Here is a 23122-nt window from a genome sequence, read left to right as displayed (position 1 = left end):
GTGAGCTGACAAAGGGGTAAAAATACTGTTCCCTAAATATTACTGAAGTAGTTTAAAAGAAGGGAAACAGAAGAGACATCACAATTGTGATTATGTAAGTAAATTGGCAGCTGAAATTCAGTACTGAAAGATGTAAAATAGCATAAAAACAGAAAAGCTTAACCCTACACAGCAGAAGTAGTTATTAAGTACTACCAGCCTCTTGGGTAAGAGGGGAACACCATAGCAGTATTTTAGATAGGCATTTGCAAAGTATCAACTCCATGAACATAAAGAAGTTCGGGATTCATTACAACAAATCCCAACAACTGTGGCAAGGTCTTGCATGTTAACATGTTAAGTAGAGGTTTGTTTTTTGTTTTTTTTTTTACTTGTTAAGTAGAGTTTTGGTCACCCTTTCCCTGAAGGGTAAAAGAGAAGGGTAATCAAGATAGATCAGAAGTGCAAAATAACTGAACACAGCAATCATACAGGATAAAAACAGTAAGACTGGTATGAGACGTCTGCAGAACCATGATAAAGGCAGGAAGATAAAGTACGATATCAAGAGACAGACTTAAAAGCAAATGCTTTGACAGTGAATAATTAAGTGGGAAGGCAAACATTGATGGATTTTTATTTATTTTTTAAGAAATCATTGTACATTTCATGGATAAGTCCCATCATCAAAAAGGTTCAGTCCAACTGCAGTATCTACCTTACAGTTTCCTTACACCGATTCTGGCAAGCAGCAATGAGATCTTGCCAGGAAGGGAAAGTATCACAGTAGTCTCATTATATCACTGCAGTCTCATTACATCTCTTGCCATAAGCACCCATTAGTGCTACTTGTGTAGACTATACTAGGCTCAGTAGATCTGCTTTGCTCTGTGGCATTTCTAACATCACCTACTAAAACTATTGTTTGTGTGAGTCTGAACTGCCCCCCACTAATACACTATTTGTATACAGACCCCTGAGCAAATGGCTGTGTGGTGCTTAGCTGCTAGACAGGTTAAACTGTAACACTAGGTAGCAGCATGGATAGCAGTTAATCACTTTGAAAGAACAGAGACAAAATGGAGCACCCAAGAAAAGCATTTCTGAGAAGAAGAGAGATTCATCAGCCGAGTGTTGCAGCCCCAGAGCTCTCCCACATTCCATATCAAGAACAGAATTGAAAGAAGGCAATAATTTTTCACATCAGTACAAACACCATACAAAACCCCAATTCACTATTATAGCTGAATAATTTCAATGGTCTGGCAAAAAAAAAAAAAAAAAAAAAAAAGTCTGAAATAAAGCCAGAGTTGGAGTCCTAAGCACAGTTTCATTTGTCCAGGATGACTGTCATAGATCCCTGGTTCAGTGCAATGCAAGTGGTCAGCTTTTATAATAGCAACTAGTAGGTAAAGTCACTTCTGAAGAGCACAAGGAAAACCAAAAGCAGAAGTTATTCAACAGTTGAATTAGCTTTCATGTGAGTTAAAACATGTTCTGCAGCATTTGGCACATGCTGATTCTGCTGTGTCACTCCCTCAGGTAAATGTATGCAACAGCTTCCCCTTCACATATGCACTCCCTTTAGAGAGCTTGGAATCAAACTGAACTGAACACAGACTCAGTTTTAGCAGATCATCCTTCTGATGTGAATCTGCTGATTCACATGGAGTCTCTGGGTCAGAAATCACTGAGATATTAACTTGTGCATTGAAGTGCAGACGTTGGTTCTTCCTCCATGATTGCCATTTATCTTAAGTTGTTTGGAAAAGGATGTACACATGTAACGTACAATTTACTCACTTGACAAAAGAAAACAGGTCGTAACTATAGAAACAAAAGTTTAGATGTAATGAAACATTCTCATCTGTATGAACTGCTTTAAAGTGAACTTAGATCCACTGAATAAATCAGGTAATCATAAAAATTCTCAAGCTTTAGGAACACTTCCTATTTTCAACATCATTTGTTGATAGCAAAATAAAAATGCTGTTATTTAAACAAGAGCGCCACATAGTGTTATAAATAGAGATACAAAACAAAAGCTATGCAAGCTCTCTCCAACCTTTTCACACCTGGGCAAAGGAAAAAAAAAAAAAACAAAAAACAAAAAACACATTGGCATTATTACACTCAATACAAGTCCCCCAAAAATGTGTTTTTGTTTTGATAAAAGGAATAAAAGGAAATAGCATTCACCATACAAAAAAAGTTTTATTTCTTAATTCATTCTACAACCTGCATATCAACTAGCAAAAATTTGATTGCAAGTAAAAAAGCAAAGAATTCAAAAGCATTCAAGCAACTTGCACCACTTTGTTTTCTTCTAAACATATACAAGAAACATTATTTGTAGTTGTAAAGAGCAGACGATCAGTATTTGAAGACTTCATTTAACAATTCAATCAAAACAATAAGCTTCAGTGGTGAGTTTCCACTCATTAGGGAGTATTTGCCTATCTAGAAGAATCCAAGCAGAAATATACTACTGTTGATTTGTCACCACAAGTTTAATCTGAGCCTGAAAGAACGTCAAAACCTTCTTGATCTCTTCTTATGAAGTTCTCTTCAGTGGGATTCCTTTACGAAGAAAAGGGAAATCTTTCTCCAAACGATATCAAGTTATCAATAAAGAAAAGGTATGTAGAGCAGCCAGTAGTGCCTCTAGAACCAAAATTCCTGCTACCTGCCTTTTGTTACCAACCTCTTGCACAGCTTATTTTCTAAGTATAATAGGAATGTAGGGATAGTCACTAGAATACAATCACACATTGTTTCCTTTTACTAGTCATGCAGGGGGAACACAAAGTTAACAAGTCTTTAAATCAAAGATATTAGAATATGCTACAGAGGCCTCACACGAACTACACAATATTACTAGTACCAGGAAAAAAAGTTATCCAAAGAGCAACTAAAAAAAAAAAATCTGCCATCTCATTAGCTCTTGGGAGAGAGCTATTCTACATTAGAGAAACATGTTAATATTCCAACGTTCAATTTCAATAAGAGTTTCTCTGGGAAGAATTTGGGTAGTTTAAATTTATAAAATAAGCGCCTACTATGAAAACAGACAATCCATTTTGCTGCTAGGCAAAACTATTATTTTCTAGTTTCTATTTGATAGTGTTTTCATTTTACTAAAAAAGATTTTAAGATACATACATTCATGTTTTAAAAACCCTGTGACCACTTTCACATGAGAATGAAGCAACATAGCACAGCTATTGTATTACAGAAATAATTTGGCATTGACTTAGTTTAAAAAAGCCAATCACACCTAAGTTTAGAGATTCTTCTATAAACTTATAGTATACAAAAGTCCCTCAGAAATTTAGTATTAAATAGACCTGTGATTCCCAGGTTTCTGAGATCAAAAAGATCAAAAAATGCACAAGGAAGTGCTTGTTGCCCTTCAGCCTGTGTTTTGCCATATTTCTTCATGGTCTCCCCCTTCTCAATCTGAGATTGACTTGTCCAGTTGGGAGGAACGGGACCATTCAGCTTACACTCACCTTTCAGTCTACAGCTGCTGCTGACAGAGGGATTAATCTCAGCTATATATATGCTCCTATGACTAAAGAGATTTCTGGAGCAGCCAAAATAACTGACTACAAACTTATAGCTTTCTGAATGTTTTGTCACTGCAGACTGCATTGTGGATTTCAGGAGAAGAGGCCAAACTAGACTGCATTAATAAATGGAGAGAACTACTTCCTGACCCACATGAGTGTTTTAATCTTGGCTGTCAGGTAGTAGAGAGCTCTTGCTAAAACAGTCAATATCAAGATATGCCCCAGTATTTTTTATTCTAGTACTCCAACACCTTTATTCTTAGCTAGGTTAATAGCCCTAGGCTAGAAGTATACTGTGAATTGTTACAAGAAATGTGTCATGCAGTTCAGTGCTTTGTTAAGGGTTAACTTCTGAGATTGTTTTAGAGTGATCCTCCATATCTAAGTAAACCATGAACCAAAGAATTTAAGAATAATCTCTTTCCATGACCCTTACCTAGTTCATACCATTCAGATAAATCTGTTATTGACTAAAAAAATGCTCTCCCTTATCACATAGAGACAAGTCAGTCTCCTAGGTACAACAGCTCAAAGGACTCATTTAACATTAACAGAAGCTGTGTTTTCCTGAAGTCAGGTCAACTCCAGATCTCCATTTCACTCAACAGTGCAAACACGAGCAACATTATCGAACAAGTATTTTCATTTCAATTTAAGAATCAAGTAGCATAAACCCATCTTATTCATTCATAAGCCACAACTGGCTAAGACCATAACCAAATACATGCATATACTGATAGGTTCTTCCTGTTTCAGAGTTATATAAGCACAACTAGTTTTAATGTATTTGTATTGCAAACATACTTTCTCTTTATGGTTTAGAAGCACTGAGGGGAACAAAACAGTATTTTGAGTGACGCAAATTGTGTTTTAACTACAAGACTGAAGTTCCTAAACCCGTATGCACATGTGTACTGCTCTTAGAGCAGAGAATAACTTTTGCATTTAACTGCAAAGATAAACAATGCATTAACCTGCATTTGTGACAGTTTTCTTCAGTAAGTTTTTGTAAAGGTCAACTGTCACAAGCAGGAAATTGTCACATTTCACATCATTAGAATACAGTAAAGTAAACAAATATGATAGATTTGGGATCATGCTTTCTAGTAATATTCCCAAAAGGTTTAGGGAACTATAACTATCAAAACAGTGGTTTCAGTATATCTCAGTCTTCTTAGCCTATAAACTCCAATCAAGTTAGTTACTGCCCTTATTAAAAATAGAAACTTAATTCCTTACTCGGGCAAAGACTCACATTAAAAATCACATCAGAAGACAGCTTTTGCAGGATTCCAGCATCCTTCTACTGATTTGAATTCAAGTTCTCCCTAACATGTGCTATTATTCTTCAATTACATCTTCATGGATGTGTTGAGGGAAACATAATAAAGTATTCCTCACAGGTTTTTCAAGTGTACAGTACTTCATTGCAGAGTTTTCAATTGCTTATTTCATATTTGGTAGACTGCTGCCAGGAAGGCAATGAGGAATACTATATTTCCACAGACATAGATTGTTAACACAATCTGTTTAAACAGATGACCCTGCAAGGGAAAAAAAAAAAAAAAGTGTGTCAGTCTTTATTTTTAAAAACACGCTTCCCATCTCATAGCAGGTGTTTACAAATGTTGCCTTACCTCTGCTTCTGCAGATGTGAGTGACTGCAATATTTGTACTCTGTCATCCTCTATCAATTCAGCTGTTAATAGGAAGAGAAAAGCAGTTATTTACTGTTAATTGTTTTGTGTTTAGATTGTTTAAACATTAGACTCATTCACCTAGTTCTAGGAATGAAACACTAACCTAAGTTTATTTTAATCACTCCTCTACTTGCCCCCTTACACCATCTGTTAAGATACCATGCTGCTTCAATCCTGCAAACATCTCCTCTCTGCTTTAGATACAGGTCATTTACTTGTGTACAGTGATCTTCTTTTAGTGACAGCAGCCAGCCAGATTAAGAATTTCCAGTGAAGTCACTATCAGACATATTGGAGCCGTAATTTCACTTTTGTTCCCTTGTTCACTCAAAATTGCAAGCATTTGTGGTTACATTTCAGATCATTTTGCTCATGCAATATATCCATTCATACCAGTAAATTATGACAATAAAAAGACTGTGTGAATTAATCTGCGGGAGTCCTACCCTACCTGGGATCAAGACCTCAGCAAAAGGTGATAGATTCTGGGAAAACACTCACACATTTCAGTCTGCCCTATGAATTGTGACTTGAGAAATAAGAGGCTACCACTTGAGACAGCGCAAAAACAATTTTTCTATAATACATTGGTCTCAAGAACTGTTTTACTCCCATAGCAATTTATAAAGATATCATGCTATTACTCTACAGTTATTCCCTTCAGCTTCTAAGTTAGGAGCCAAAAACCACTTCTACAAATTCAATTCACTTAGATTTTTTTTGTCACAAATCTCACTAAGCAAGGTAAAAACAACAGATTGTTTGGGCTTGTACCTTTCCGTATGAGACAGTAGCTGTGTATTTCAAGAAGAACGTCAATACCAACATGCCAAGCTACAAAAGCAATCATTGTATAGGTGTCCCATGGGTCTGGTAGGTCAAGTGCTGGTAGATCCATTCCCAAGAACATAGTCACCACTAGTCAGCAAAAATGAGATAGAGACATTCAGTACTTCATCAGCACAATTAAAACAAGTTTTTCACCTTTGGAAACAGATTTCCCACAAACTGCCTACAGTTGCATGGCGAGTGAGGTTAAAGGAATCTTTACAGCTGAAAAGCTTTTGCTGGGCAGGGTGGGTGTGGAAACAGGGAAGGAAGGAGAAGGCCAGGATGCCAAAGCAGTTTTCATCTTGCTCAGTGCCCTGTGCAGTCACACAATCACTAATATGTGTGACGACCAACAAGTCCAAAGTCACCCAAACTTGTGTTTAAGCTGCCTGTGGAACCTTATGGATATAGAATGAAGACTAAATTATGGTTATTTAAGTTAAATAGTCAATTATTGAGCTATGTTACGATAAGAACACTATCCTCAAAAGTTTCAAAAAGGAAAAGAGGACTCAAGATAAAAAACAGTTCCTCACTACAGAGGTCCTTAATATTTGTCTGAAGTATCTTTGGTATTAGATACCTGAACCTACCTTAAACACGGCTGAGCAAGTGAAACATGTTAAACAAAAGGATTTAACTATCATCTGTGGTTTAATTTTATTTCAGAGTTGAAATGGCACAGAGGATCCAATGTGCTAAAACTCAATGCCTAGATGTCCAGATGCTTTAGATGAGCAATAGACCAGATAATTACTGAGAGTTCCTTCAAGTCATTTAAAAGGGAGTTACAACTTACTCACCAGCTAGCATTCTAGCTGTTGTACCAGTACTCCAGTGAAACCAGTTAAACAATTGTCTCCTACAGAAATGAAGAAAAGCATTATGCTGTTCGGGAAAGTAATTTAAAATAAAAATTAAAGAATATTAAAAAAAACATTTTAAGCAGTAACAATGAAGTGAAAACATTGCACTCTTACTTGCAGTTATAGAATGAATTGAATACCTTGGTGCATGAAGAGATGGTCTGAAACCCGCCATAAGCAGTTGAAAGATTGTGAGAGCCATCACAGTACAGCCAAGATAGGGATGAAAACCTGCTTGCTAAACATAAGACCTTTGAATATCATATTTATGTAAAGATATAGAAAAAACAAATGTTAATTTCATTTAAGCTTATAAAAATTATGGTGGCGGAAAAGTAATGTGTTTATCCTGGCAGAGGAGAAAGGAGAGAACAAGCTGCTCTGCAGATGGATGGAAATGGTTTTCCCAGGAAGAAGGAAGACACTGATTAGTCTGCCCAGGATTTGCCCCACCTTTATGCTGTATTGAGAAATTCTTCCATCTAAACAGCAGACAGCACTAGCTTTAAAGTCTCCTTTAGCTACAGTTATAAAGGAGACAACATTCTTCTGCGTTGCCAGAATTTGGAGTTTGACTTCTCAATAGCTTTTACAACAATTCTCTTGACAATAGTTCTAATATTAGAGTCAATGTACTTCTCATTTATTTGGTCCTATTTTTACAACAAAGTTAAAAACAAACCACACACTTACTTTGCTCCAACCTCCTCGGTATATAAAAGGCAAAACAAAAGATATGCTTGTAAGCGTGACAGTGGTCAGCATAAGCATACGATGCACCTAGAAAATTGAAGTCTGCTTTTAGAAACTATGATTTTCTTAATACACTATTAAAATACATACATGTATAATGATCTGCAGATAAGGATGTTCTTAGCTGCGTCTTTGGACTTTGCTTTTATTATTCAAGCCTGAATTTCCAATTTGCAGTTATTCCATTTTATAAGACTTAAAAAAAAGAAAACCACACCAAGTTTGACCTCTTATTTCTTGAATCTAGTAGGTTTAAGTTCTGCGAATAGAAAGAGAATACAACTAGGGGGAGATTTTGCCCACCTGAAACCACATCTCCTTTCCAAACAGGAATGAATGAGACCAGACAGGTTTGAAGAATCGTGCAACAATGACACCAATACTAACTGCAGTAATCCAAGCAACAAACATCAGTGCTCCTTAAAAAAAATAAAATAAAATAAACATAAAAAAAAAAAAAATAAATATAGGTCATTTATGTGTATGCTAATACTGCTTCAAAGACCATATAATATTTTAGCCCATGCGTATACTATCAGAAATTACTGGTGATAAATTTTTAATCACCTGGTTTAGACTACAATTTTATAACATTTATGTTGCTAGAGGTCAGAATCATCCATAAGAAGAATGATTAGACAACATCCTCAGCATGACAGAGCAACTCTGTCTATTTTGCCTTTCACATACATCCCTACATACAGGGGGAGATACTAACTCATTACCAATTTATACAAGAGAGAACAAGGGGTGACCTTTATTACAGGCTTTCATCAACAGGATGAATGATAGGTCTCTTATGGGCCTAGTTTACGGTCCAGTACTAGAAGAGAAAATTCACTTCAACAGCTCTGGACAATCAGTCGAAGGGTTTCTCATTTCAGATAGATCTAGACCAACAGTGAACATAAGCGAAACCAGAGAGAAAGATACAAAGAGAAACAAGTTCCAAGTAACATTTAAGAGGAAAGTCAAACAGATTCATTTTCCTGGGTAAAGAGAACCTTAACTCTTCTGAAATTGAAAATTATTAATAGCTTAACTGCTTTGACAACCTCAAATCTTGCTACCCAACAGTAAAAATAAAGTGAATGACAAGAAGAGGAAATACTCAGCAATAGTGAGGAAAACTCAATCTCAGCTAATTTTGAGCTGGAAGGCAAAGCTGAGAGGTGCAACTTACCATGAGCCTTGATGAGTCTTGGGGACCGGGAACCTCCAATATCCTGAGGAATGCCTGTGACATTGTACATTCCATTGGTAATTAGAGGCTGACGACGATGTTTGTATATTGGCCCACCTAAACAGTGACAAAGTAGTTTATTTAAGGCAAATGCAAGTCACACTTGTAAAGTGAGCCTATTCCTTTTTCATGAATGTAAGCCCTGTTACAAGTATGGAACGTAATTGTACAAAACCTCTAGTGTGCAATATGGTAGGAACTTAACTTGTGAATCAAAACCTGCAGGTCATCTAAATTGTCTTCCATACTTAATATACATGAACCTATTTAACCCTCTACAGAGGAGAGCTTTCTCCACTGCACACAAAACATGAAGAATAATTTCTATTATGCTCCAGTCCATTTTTTAAGAAGTGGGGCTAGATCTTAAGCAGCTAACAGCTCCTAGCATCAAGTGCCCATGCAACACAAGTATAAGTCATCTTTAACTTTGAAAATCAAAGCCATGATCCAGACAGCCAGTAAAGATGACCGAACTAAATGCCTCTCAAATTTGGAAACTAGAGTCCTTAGTTCACATACTAATTCTCAGCTAAGGCATATCTTACATTACAGTAACTCGTTTAGAACTGTTCAAAGAACAGCAACCACACAAGTCAAGTTTACCTTCACCAGCTTCCCCATCTGCCAGAAAGATATAATAACTGGTGTCTAGATTAAATCTCTCTTTAGATACTGCAAGATGAATACTCCTTCTAAAAGAACATTGAAGAACACCATCGGCAAGCCTCCATGACACATCTTCAAGGGCATTCTGTGAAACAGAATATTTAATACTCAGTCTTTCCAGAAAAATAGGATTCTTTATTGCTTTTAAGGTCACTGTTCAGGCTAATTTCAAAGTAGCAAACACAGGCAGCATCCTATATCTCAGGTCACGATATAAAACATTTCTTATGCTAACACAGCCAAGAGGTCATTCTCTCCCCTGCAATTCAGATGACTACAGTATAATAGCAGAACATAAAATATAAAAAAGTTCAGTTGGAAGGGAGCTACAAAGACAGTTCAGCTGCCTGATCACTTGAGGGCTAACCGAAATTTAAAGCATGTTAGGGGCATTATCCAAATGCTTCTAGAACATTAACAGGCATCACCTATCTCACTAGGAAGCCTGTTCCAATGTTTGGTCACCCCCCCAGTAAAGAATTTTCCTAACATGTACTCTGACCCTAGGGGCCAATCATCATATTTTGGGTTAACTGCTTTCAAGATATACATTTATAGCAGATAAATGAACAGTCTTCTCCCATAAAACTGTTTAGCTCTACAAAAACAGCTGGAAGATAAGAATCCAGTACAAACATAAGGAAGCAGGTATAAAGGTAAAAACAGCAATCCTAAAAATGATGTACTGTAGAGATCCTAACTTGCTGCTCTTCTGTATTAAAGGCCCTAGTTAAGCAGATACTTCCAGCTTGTGTCAATACTTTTTTTTTTTTGGTGATACCTTCTACTGTATTAGTACATCAAAAGGGATTTGGAGAGTAATTGGTTTAAAACTAACCCTGCGCAAGTGACTCTTGTTGCTTGCAAAGAAATGACACAGCAATGGTCTGAGGAAAGAAGAGTCTTGCATACCAACTTAGAAGTATGTCAGTAAGTTAACGTAGCAACCTAAGGCTTAGATTTATTACTACAAGTTTTTACAACTCACAGTGATAATCCTCTGCTTCCCTTCTACCCTCTAACCCAAGATACATAGATCACAACCTCAGCCCTAGCAAAAGGGTAGTTGCATGAGTAATTTGCACAAAGTTCCTAAGTCATGTAAATTCCTACTATGACTTCCTTCCTGGTAAGTGTTACCTTCAGAAGTTTAACTTTCATTTTTGAGGAGGAGCCCAATCAGTCTCAACTTAAAGAATTCTAAATCCAATTGACTATTTACATTTACTTTGTAAAATAAAAGCACAAAGCAGCAGCGTACCATTCATCACTTCAAACCCACATTTGTGGAATGGTTTCCATGCATACCTCTGAATCCAACACAGGAGGTCTTCGTCCCTTCAGGTATGCGGTGCTTACAGTAACATGGTGGTCCTCGTTAATACACAGATATGCATCATCATCACCCTAGATATTTGAGAAAGAGTTATTTCTAGACCAGTAAAAACCTATAATGACTGTTTCCAAAAGTCTAGCAAAAGACTCAAATCTCAAACTGTTAAGCTATATCCCAGCTTTCAAACACCTCAGTGGTATAGGGGAACCACATGAAGTCAAATAGTAAGACATATTATGATTTAACATGTTCCTCCCCCTCCTCCAAAGTAACAACCATAGTATCACAAGTTTCTTTATTTAGAATTTTACTAAAACAAGAAAGAGATGGATGCTAATGGTATTTTAAAAACCTTTAGTTGCAAGTTGTTTTTCATAACTGTAAGTGTACAAATATACTGTTAAGAACAAATCGCTCTTGCAGTAGGAAGATGAATAAAAAGCATCTTTGTGCAACACTTCATGGATTTCATATTTTCAGCATTGTCCCTTCACTTTAAAAGCAACTAGAAAAAAAGAATCTTTTAACACTTAGTAAAGATAGGATTGAGTCACTCTTACATGAACAATGCCAAAATGCAAGTGGTTTTCAGAAAACAGCAAGGCAAGTTCTGAGAGGTGGTGTTTTTAATTCCTGGGTAACAAAGCAAAGTTTATCCAGACAGGAATTCCAGTCAGCTACTGTGCTATTACTAAGGCTGAATTCAGTGAGAACAGGTATCCACAGGGAGATTTATTGCAGAAAGTCAGTCTCAAGCTAAGACTGCAAACCTCTCTAAAAAGCCACCTGTGCTTTCTTTCAGCACTACAGGGAAGAAATTTGTTTGTAATCTAACCCAATTCCTATATGCATGTTTCCTGAAGCATCATTGAAACTCTACCAGGATCACAAAAGTAACCAAAGTAGAAATAGGACACTCACCATCCACTGGTCATAGGACAATGCAAATGCTAAGTACCCTTCACTGGCGCCACTCATTTCAATAAGTACTGAACTCTTCTGCAGCTGGAAGGATAAGAAAAGGCACGAAGCACTTCCGGGATCACAGTTTGAAGGATTCCTAACACAAAACTTCGTAATTCCACAACCTGATGCATTAAACTAGAAAACAAATCAAAAATAAGTCATAAGCAATGTGAATTCCTCTTCTTTTTCCCCTTGTAACCTGCTGTAGAAGAAAGCATACAAGGAACTGGAAAGAAGTGCCATCTACACCCACATACCAGTTTCTCAACCCATCCCTATAGTTACCAGATAGGTAGTAAGTAAAATAATAGGGAATTCTAAGGTGTACTTTTATTTAAGTTGAATTTTCATGTCAAAGACATTATAGCAGAATAACCTTAAAAAGTAAAAACTTGAAAGAAACTTCCTTCAGTTTTATTTTAGAGAGGTTGAAATCAACTGCAGGATGAGGGCAGGAAGAAGGGAAGAACTTTATTTCCTTTCTAAAGCAGTAAGTCCACTGACAAGCAATGAGACAAACCATGTACTAGAAGTCACAATGTTATTCTGGATCAAGTAGTGATGCGTTCTCAATCCACTGAAATGTCAAGAATCAGTAGTAGAAGTCTGTAACACAGATGTACTCAGAAGTTTCTGAACCTGAAGTTACTGAATAAGTTAGGAGTCAAGACCAGAGTAAGTCTCTTCCCAGGTACACAAAATTTTCATCTGGACTTGAGAAGGCTGAAAGAACATTTAAAACTTAACCCACATGAGGCATGGTCACATTCAACCCACGTTCAAGCAACTACAACAGGGTAGACATCTATGTTCTTAGTCTGATATGTAAGTTACTCCTACCATCTTTCCTTTTCTGTCTAACTGTATCAATGGCACTTAATAAATTTCATTCATCACAAGCATTAGAGATTGAATTATTTGGGTTCATAGTTACTCACTGGCTTTGTTAAGTAGGAAGCTGAATGTGATGTTGATATAGCCTCAGATGTCACATATAAGGGTGTTGTTGGGAATGGTGCATTAGGCTGAGAAACAACAGGACCAGGAATCTTCACCCAGTAAGTCTTGTATTTCTTCACAACTGTGGCTCTTAAGAAATAATACATGCACACTTGGTCAGTACTGCATACATTAGGAACTCTTTTTTTTTTTTTTTTAAAGTAACATTTAACTGGTATAGTTTCTACAACATACTTGCTAGACACCTATCTTTATGCCAGCCCCCACCATTTCTAGCATTTTGAAATAAGAAAGCATTTCAAGGGGGGAAAATTAACTTTAAAGCATCCTACTACATGCCCTACTAGATATAAAACACATTTGTGTCTCTAGCATAGATCATAGCCTCAGAAGGGTGATGTTTTTACACCTTGGCTTTTACCCACTAGTTCCAAAAGAAATGACAGTATAATGGGAGGTTGTGTGCCATTTTGTTAGGTACAAAAAAAAAAAAAAAAAAAAAAAGAAAAATATTACCACTGCATACCACATATATGAGAATTAAGCAGTTAACAGGAATTACTGAAGAAACCAGTCTCAGAATTCCCTCCTGCTGTCAGCTCAAAAAAAAACAAACTCCAAACTTTATGTAAAGAATAAATGTCTATATTAATGTAGACTCTGCAGTAAGCAAGTGTTGACTTTTGGGACCATTAGTCTAAGGATACTTTTGCTGGTCAGTATTTGTCAGACAATTGTACATGTTTATTTTATTTGCATTTTAATGTTAAAGCTAATACTGGGCTTACTTACAGAAATTGTACGTGTTTTGGTGCATTTCCAGGGGCAATCCAATAAACTTTTACATCACTCTTCTTTGCTTTACTTGTGTGACTGACTGCTGAATTCTGAAAATGTACATATTAAGAGTTACACAGAGGGTATTCACTAAAGACATTTCATTTAACACATTCATTACATTGGCTGCAGCTGAATTCTGAAGAGATATTGCACTGCTGTACTGCACATATTCACTGCAAGCAACTTAAAGTCGACAACTGGCTTTTCTCCAGTCAGTCATGATCCACTCAGATGAAGTCTACCACTGAAATTCATACATACTGCAAAAAAAAAGCCTAGAAAGGAAAAACTAGAGGTCTTTTAGTCCAGAAGACTTCAGTGACAAAAGAGATCCCTGCAGTGTTTATGCTGAAACAGTGTCGTAACACTTCTTGACACCGAGAACATGAAGGAACAGTGTAATAACTGTATAGAGAGAAGTGGACCAGTATTACAGAGCGAAACGAAAGATAAACAAATCAGGCACAACACCGAACTACGTCTTTATCAGAGAAGGCACGAAACATAACCCCATGTCATTACAGTACTGCATACATAATACAGCATACATTAATTGGGGCAGGTGGTAAAAACAGAAAAAAAAAATCCAGGAAGATTGAGATTCTTTGTCCAGATCAGTTCACATGAGCATGAAGTTCATGCTGGTTGCTGAAACACTAGTCAGTTCAGATCTCTTGCATGTGAAGCAAGATTAATTTAAATAAAATGAATATTGAGATTGTGATCTAACCTGTTACTAAGGCAGCTCCACTAACACTAATTAACACAGCTACACTAAGGATAGTGGCCTATTCTAGTGTTTCCTTTCGGTCAATTACTGCGGAAGGTTTAGTTGCTATGAGACATTATTAACAAGCATGTCAAACAATTGGTTACTCTTCTCCAAAGCAAATAGAGCATGTCTTCTTTTTAAGAAGTACAATAAGCACGTATGCAGTAGGACATATTCATTGTTCACTAATTATGACTGCTGTATGCTTTCAGTAGACTTCTACCACCAGGAGCATTTAAATAGTTTATAAGAATAGACAAATAAAATTGCAGTAAGCCATGCTTCTACGCTGCAAGTTATAGCAATTTCCTGGGATGCTTACTGAGCTCAGAAATTACATAGCTTTGTACTAGACCACATCTGTAATGGGACAGAACAAACACCCTAGTGCCCAATGTCCCATTTTAATAAACTAGATTATACCTTGGTACGGCCACACGTCAGAAGCTGAGAATGTTTCCGGTCAGCTAATATAAAGGAACCAACCGCGGGGCTATCCAAGTGTTCTGCATCCCGGGCTTGTATGAAAAACCCTTCAAAATCTGGTCCAGACAGGTGAACTGCAGCAGTAATGAAAATAAAAGGAAGTTGAACATTCTCCAGAGGACAAATGAAGCGCTTCATCAACAACCACTAGAAGCTCATTTTACAAACACCGAGTGGTTGCTGAAGGGATGCCCTGAACAACACTCAACTGCTTAAATAGATCTGCTGTAGCTACCCAAGTAAATACATGCTGCAACACAAAGAAACAGTAAATTAAACTCTTCCGTTATAACTAACACAATACCTTCTATAGTGTCCCCAGGTTTAAATTCAGTCCAATTAACTGCAATGTTGTGCACAGGTGATGGCTGTGGTGAGCTGCCATGACAGGGTATCATGCTCATGCAGGCTTCTCTTACTCTCCCATTTGGATATCCATTCACAGATACACAGAAACAAATAAGCATCCAAAAACCAGAAGCCAGGGTAGGCAGCTCCATCTGAATAAAGTAAGAGTTACAAGTAATTAAATACCACAGACATTTACATTGCAGGTCACTATTCATTCTTAGAACATGTTAAATACTAAACTTTAGAAGCACATTTAAAACAAAAGCCTGCATGAGAAAACACCATTCCCATCTTCAGTAGCTACAATTAGTAAGTGGTTGTGGTAACTACCAGACTTCACAAGGACTTTCACAAATTGTGTTTCAGACCATTTATATGCTCAAGAGTATAGATCCCTTGATCCACCAGATAGACATTTACATCATCTTTTATTTTATATTTATATTTTATATTAAGTTTCTTTTTATTTACAGCTCTCCCACTCTCTTAAAATAAAATCCAGGTCCCTTAAACACATCTACAGGACAGATGGATCTTAAAATATTTTAATTGGTGTATAAACATCTACAGTACTGAAAAAACTAACATCATTCCAAGCTAACATCATTCCCACTCATTTATTAATCATAGCTCCAAACTGCACATTATTAGGACTGCCAACATGAGTTTCCACAACTCGTGTCTATTTCTTCACTTATGACAAAGAACTCCCAGGTGACGAGTTCTCCTTTCTGCAGGGAGACTGTGGTTATCAGATGTCAGAAATAGATTTTATACATGTAAAAGAGGATTTGGTATAAAAGGTTAAACAGAAATATGTTTAAGACAAACACAGGAGTTCCTTAGAACTTCTCCTTTTGGGTATTGGACCTCCAGACAATTAGTTCAACAATATCATTGCTTGCTATAATCTCTAAGGGAACAGGAGACATGAAAAACCATGTGAGGTAGTAGGACTAACCAGCCTAATACAGTTATAAGAACCCCCTAAAATTCAGCATTCATCATATAATAATCTGTTCTGAAACAATGCTGTTTTCAAGACAGCTGTGGTAAATCTTTTGTTGTTCTGCAGCATGCAGAGTTTACAGCTGCACCCAGTATTTGCAGGAAGTCTTAGCCAACAAGGTATGTCCAAAGGGGCTGGGAGAACTAAGACACCATCCTTCCAATCCTTAGACAAAAAAAAAAAAAAAAAATTATCAGCTCTAGGGGAACATGGACCAGGCAAATAAGCCTGCTTTCTGTCCATTCTGTGCTAAGTGATAAGAAACACCAGGTTAAGAAGTTCCCTGATAGCATGCATGGTTGTGAAGATAAGCAAGACACAGAGATGTTTCAGACTCAACTCTGATATCTACAGGCAGTCAAGTAGAAACAAGACATATCATTAGTCTTGCACACTGTAAGAGTAATCATTATTAACTTTTCCAAAGTCCTCATACATGCAGTGCTAAACATCCAAAAAATCCAGGGCAATGCTACATTCATCTTTCAATGTAAGAGCTCCTTCTCAACTTCATACCAGTAAACAAAATCTAGGGGATGATGATCAAACATTTCAGAAACTAGAACAAAAAGATCACCACTCAACTCCTCCTCCAAACACCCAAGATAACATTATGATAGTATCTATAACTTCTAGTTAGTCAATGTTTTTGTTTTTTTTTAGTTCCAATATCTCTAAACCATCACAAATCTACAGCAATGTGATTTCATTTATAAATTAAAGAAATCTATAGGAAGCTAAAAACTAAGCTTCTGTACAATAGTGGTATTAAAGTAGCTTATATGTACAAGAGAAATCTTCAAAACACTTTGCTACTAGAAGAGATAAGGCTGCGTATCACAGAAACAAAAAAAAAAAAATAGGTTTGCATTCTAGCTTAAGTAGCAGAGGATGTGGTAGGGATTTAAAGTGAAACAAGCTCTTCGGCAGACTCGTTCAACTCAAAAGCTGGCAGAAAAGAAAAAATAAGTAGAGGAAAAGGACAAAAGGCCAAAACCTGAGAGAAGTACTGTACTGAAGAATATATATATATATATATTTTTTTAATAAGGTTAACTATAGAGGAACAACCTTCTCTGTACACTTTCAAGAATCAAGTGAGATATTATCAAGAACCTTCCAGATTAGAATATTGCTTTAAACAACAGTTATTCAGTTTTCCCCTTTAACCTGGAAATATATTCTGGCACTCCCCATTTTCTACCTACACAGCTAAAGAGGCAGAAAGACAGGAAGCACTCAGCACTCTCATAATACCAATCATTCTGCTGTTGTTCTCTGTATGTTTTCAGAAAACATCTCACAAACTAATAATCGACCAAACAGTATAAGTCACAATTCTAGAGAAGTCAAGCTTGAAGAGATTATTCCTTAACTAGCTTCTTCAGATTGAAGAACTCTGGACTTAAATTCCAATACCATAGGAAAAACCTCTTTCATAACACACAATCCTTTCCATAACCTAATATTTAAGGTAATAGTTTAGGAAAGAAAAAAAAAAAAAAAAGAAAGTACTCATTACAGAGAGGCTGAATTCAGGAAAGCTGAAGTGTAACGTGAAGTGTAATGTGAATCATGCTTAACTTCATTATGAAAGAATATATGCCTTTTAAAGAATAAAGTAAAAGCAACAAAAAAAGTTTATAATCACTTACCTTCTGCACCCCAACTGTTAGGATCCTACAGTGTTCTAGTGTTCCCCAACCCCTTCCGTAACATGCACACACTTATCTGGCCTTCAGCCAGTATCTGTTCAAAACACACCTCACATAATGAGCAGTGCAAGGACAATTGGAATACAGAGAGAGGAAGAGGGGATATTCAAGAGATGCCCAGAACTTCCACATTCAAGAAAGCTAAGATGTCTCCTTTAGCTTTAAAGGAGTACTTGTTGCAAGAGCATGAAATTGCATGTCATGCCCTCCTGAGTATAACCACCCTAAGAGAAGGAAAAAGTGACTTTGTCTGGAAAGCAGAGCACATTATAGCTTGGGAATGAATTAAGCTAATGAATCGGTAATAAGTAATTCTGATAAGTGACAAAGAAATACGTAGGCTGAAGATCAATAAGCAATTATATCCATCACCACCAGGTATTTGGACAAGTAGGTCACCTGTTCAGCAGGGAAAAATACAAACAAGTCTACCACTGGCAAGCAACAAGTCACTCCAGTGTAGACTGATCACTTCATTCGTTGAGTTTTCTCTTTTCTCTAGAGAGATCTACAGATATAACAGTTATTTTCTTCCAAGTGATGTTGTAAGAAAGGATTGTATTTTTAGATGCTTAGCATGTTATATCCTATAACGCAGAACTGCTACTTAGAGGAGTAGTGACACTAAGAACTGAACCGAGATGCTCTGATCAAACACAGGTAACAGGACCGAGGCCTACAGTAAGTGAATATACAATAAACTGTGCAATGTGCAACTTTTTCCTGATATTCCCCTTTGCTGGAAGAGCACAGGAAGGTAAGACAACTAGATCTCACAGCTACATATAAAAGTACAATGCCTCTTTCTTGGTTAGGTTTAATTGCACAGGCAGGGCAGTGCTCATTACAGACAGGTTGTTTTCAGGAAAGCTGAAGTGTAACAAAGTGAAACATGATTCACATTATGAAAGGATACGTACCTTTTAAAGAATAAAGTAAAAACCAAAATAAGCTCCCTACCTTGTGTCAAAAAGAACCTGAGAAGCTGATCAAAACCATCTTAGAGAACTCATTCATCCAGTTATTCTACTCCTCCCATAAACATAGCTGAAATTAAAAAGTGTTCTAATAAAGGTGAATCAGCAGCTGTCACCTTGATTGTATTCTCTAGAAAAGTGAATAAAAAAAAACTGACTGAAAGTGAACTATGTGAAACCCTTAAATCATCAAGTATGGCCATGAAACCTAGATTCAAAGTGATAGTCTGATTCTGTTAACTCAAGTTTTGAGGCATGCAAACAGTGGAATGGTCTGCTCTTACCTACAGCATTTGAAAATACTGTTTCCACTCTAAGTTATTATAGCTTGTTGATTTGAGAACCTTCGGTCACAGTGACTTATTTACAAACTTTTGAAATACAACTCCTTGACAAATCAATACTATAACATATCACATCATTACTAGATGAAAGTTATCCAAACCACTATGATTTGTGCCCTTATTGTCAAATAAAAATATTCCAACACCCAACAGTTTGAAGCATGACTACAAACATATTCCCTCCTTCACCCTCTCTCCCTCCCTCCTACTTCAGTATAACAACTCACCCCCTCACCCTGCCCTGGGAGGGAAGGCACAAAAGGAAAACCTCATTACCATTAAGAAGGGGATCAAATACCAAGACTGTCAACTACTGATTATTTCATACAAAACTTGATTATAACTGTAAAATTCAATTTCATGCAGAGATTAGTCAGTATTAAGAACTGAGAGATGACTTATGAAGTGACAGTTCTGGCTGAATTTGAACTGGAGTTTCAGTGAAGCATCACTTGAGTTACGACATGTTACTTGGCATTTGTTGGACAGGTCAGAACCCAAGAGAAAGAGCTTCTAGTGAGAGCACCCTTCTGGGAAACCTACACTACATAGAAGTCACAATGAATCTGGGGGAAAGTCATGTAGAAGAATCAGAATGCAGTCCTAAAGGCATGGCCTGTTGCTCCACCAGTATTGGGATGCAGGTCAGTTATTTTTAATAACATGTAGCTCACCGAAAACCTACAAAAGACAGTCCTGAAAGAGTGAGCTAGAAACCACCTTTCAGCTAGCGGAAATGGAGATGTAGTAGCTAGCATTCTTGCTACTTGTGATGGGCTTGAACTTTAAGTATTAGCGATGTTCTTGTCAAAGTAATTGTCTTTGGCTGTATCTCAAGAGACTGCCTGGAAAGACTGATTGCAAAGAGAAAGACAGGTTTGCTTAACAGTATCCACCAGCTTCCATAAAGCAGCAAGTGTTGCTGTGGTATCTTGACTGAACATCTGAAATTTGCCATCTCATTCATGCAGGAGTCATCTCCTTCTTCTTTAAGGAAAAAGGAAGGGAAAGATTGGAAGCAATTGGAATAATTGAGTGTTATAATTGTAGAAACAGCTTTTGAAAGAGCCAGAACCAACCATACAGTAGGCTACAAATAAGACTGAAAATTTGTAATGGGTCACGCGGCTTCAACTAGTAACTGGATTGCTAGGAGGGTTAACCAGGCAGGCTGCATCTAAAACACAGGAGGAAATTCAACTGTTTTTTAGGTGGATAACTTTAACACTGTCAAACTTCAAAGACCAAAAGCAGTTGTATATTTTCTCTCCCAAGAAGGGAGAAAGAGAGAAGTCCTGGTTACCTGCCTTCAGCTGGCTAATTTAGTAGCCTAATTTAGATATTTACAGTGTGGCTTCAGAATCAACAAAACAACTGAAGAAAACTAAAGAGATATTTCTCATTTTTGTAGTTACCTACAAAGAAAAAGTTATTTGTAAATACTTACTATCTGTAAGCTTTTTTTTTTTCTCCTGTTACCAGCATGTCCCTGAGGACAACAGAGGCAAAGAGAAGGTCCATACTAAATTTGTACTATTTTTTTTTTTTAATATTTATTCCTTCCTGTGTTTAAAAGGCTCCTAGTCCCTGCAGGTAGTGACAGGAAAGCAAGCCCTGGCAGTCTAGTTCCTCAAACACATAATGCCCACACACAAAGCATCTCTTCATAGAAGTTGTCTTTCAGCTATTTGACAGAATTTCACTAGCTGCATAGTATGAAACCTAAAACTAGTTTCAGAGAGAGAGAGGATGGGCAAGACGAACATGTTGCCAAGCAAAAGGTACAAAAACCATCATGGCCAAAACTTTTCTCCTGAACACCACAAGAGAAGAGGGCAAGCAGGAAAGGAAGAAGCTGTCTAAAGCAAAATCAGCTGTATGAACACATGATACTGTGCTGTGTCTCTTTAGAAACACACTTGCACAAAGCAGAGAGCCTTGCTGTTAAAGAGTCAGTTTCCCTCTCAGAAAGAGAGCGTGCGTCAATTTCTCCTGCTGGTTTGAAAGTTGCCATATCAGATTATCTGTTTTTTGCCCTTACTCATGCAGCTAGCATTCACATTCATGATAATTCGTTATCCTTTCAAAATTAAGAAGAAAAAACACACAGCCACAAAATGACAAAACACGTACACCTCAGCCTGTTGGTCTTCCTACTTCAGGTGCTAACTTCACAGCCAGTCCTGCTACAGTGACAGAAGTTCAAATAAAATTGCCATTAGCTTTCTACTTATAGCAAGAAAGCTTATAGGTACATCATAACTTCTATTTGGTTCACATCTCACAGTATTAACCCTTATCACATGCAGGATCAGAGGAAGTTCTTCTGCAACTAGAAACAGGACACAGACACTAAAAAAGGAAATATTTATGAGTGTTCTTTACCTCAAGCCAACATTTTTTGTTGCATCCCCAGCTAAGCCCACAAGGCTAGATTTCAGATGAAATGCATGAAGTTACCATTAAGCACTGACCCCACATCTTCATTCCACATGCCTCACAGCAGTTCTGCATTAAGTCATTACTTTAATTACCTTCTGATGCAGTTAAAGGGGGGGGGGGAAATAAAAAGAAAAACTTTTGATACCTTATTACTCACAGCATAAGTTATTATAAATTTACAGTATGATTTTAAAGCTTATCATATCAAAGAGATTTTTTCTTTCAGAAGAAAAATAAAGTCTTAAAGAGGAACTTCAGCTTTTTTTTTTTTTTTTCCCCTACCCTCCCTCTTATCCACTAAGAATGAGCAAGAGGCAAGGATTTCACCCTGTTTGGTGACTGATTTTAATTATTTAATTTTATATGGGACAACTGCTCTGCATACAAACCATTAGGGCCCCAACCCTGCAAGCTTGTAAGCATACAAAGAACCCTGTAAGGTGCATACTGTCCTAAAAAGTAGCTTCAGTTTAGTTACACTCAACAACCAATTTCAACTACATCGTCAACTGCAACAGTTACCATGAGGTTACCTCATATGAATATTAATAAAGAAATATGAATATTAATAAAGAAATAACACATGGAAATACTCCTATAGCACTAAGAAGCAAGGAACACGCCAGAGGCACGTGAGCAGCGTAACTTTCAGATGCAATAACCCTGCGTTTACCTTTAGAGTCTTCTCTAGTATTTTAACAATATTAGGGCAAAGCCAGGTCAGAGCTCTGTCCGAAGCCTTTCAGAAGCGCTTGCACTGACAGCAGCAGTTCAGAGGCGCTCAGAAGGGCCCCCAGCTTCCAGCACGACTACTGCCGGCCGTACAGCACGAGCAGCTTCCGAGCAGCTCGCTGGAGCCACGCTCCCTGGTGCTGATTAAGCCACAACCCCCGGCAGCCCCATGCCCCCTCCGTCCCCCCCAGCAGCCCCTCACCTGCCCGCTCGGCCCCGCCGCGCACCGGGCGCTTTGCTGCTGGCGGCGCCGGGCGGGGCGGGCCCCGGGGGCGGCACCGGCAGCGGAGGAGGCGCCCGCGGGCCCCGGGGGCCGGGCTGGGGGCAGCCGTAGTGTGCGGGGGGCCGAGGTGTGCGGGGTGTCTGGGGCTGCAGCCAGCCCTGCCTCTGTTGTATAAGAAATATAAGCTATATGGAAGCCTGCAGGTCTGCGAGGAGGGATGGAAATGCAAGCTGCAATGCTGTTGGAAGCTACAGAGAGTTTAGGGAAATATATTAGCTTACGTGTGAAAGGTAAAGTTGGTAAGGAGAGGAATGCTGCTTTGCATCTCTTTTTGTATTACTTAACCAGGCGTAAGC

At 37.6% G+C, this 23122-nt stretch overlaps 1 protein-coding gene across 1 annotated transcript; it reads right to left on the bottom strand.

Moving 5' to 3' along the window:
- Nucleotides 1-2293: 2293 nt before the first annotated feature.
- On the bottom strand, nt 2294-22772 carry FRRS1 (ferric chelate reductase 1). Its single transcript, XM_032191808.1, has 16 exons — nt 22746-22772; nt 15278-15473; nt 14911-15047; nt 13668-13762; nt 12854-13004; nt 11871-12050; nt 10922-11020; nt 9551-9698; nt 8885-9001; nt 8005-8120; nt 7642-7728; nt 7089-7186; nt 6886-6944; nt 6026-6169; nt 5189-5250; nt 2294-5095 (listed from the first exon to the last, which is right to left on the bottom strand). The coding sequence occupies exons 2-16, from the start codon at nt 15471-15473 to the stop codon at nt 5003-5005; spliced, it is 1782 nt and encodes a 593-aa protein (XP_032047699.1). The 5' UTR covers nt 22746-22772; the 3' UTR covers nt 2294-5002.
- Nucleotides 22773-23122: the final 350 nt, after the last annotated feature.

The sequence above is a fragment of the Aythya fuligula genome, chromosome 8, assembly GCF_009819795.1.
Source record: "Aythya fuligula isolate bAytFul2 chromosome 8, bAytFul2.pri, whole genome shotgun sequence".
NCBI classification, from domain to species: Eukaryota; Metazoa; Chordata; class Aves; order Anseriformes; family Anatidae; genus Aythya; species Aythya fuligula.
Note: the sequence above shows the minus strand (reverse complement) of the source record. Positions and strands in the feature narration are given on the sequence as shown.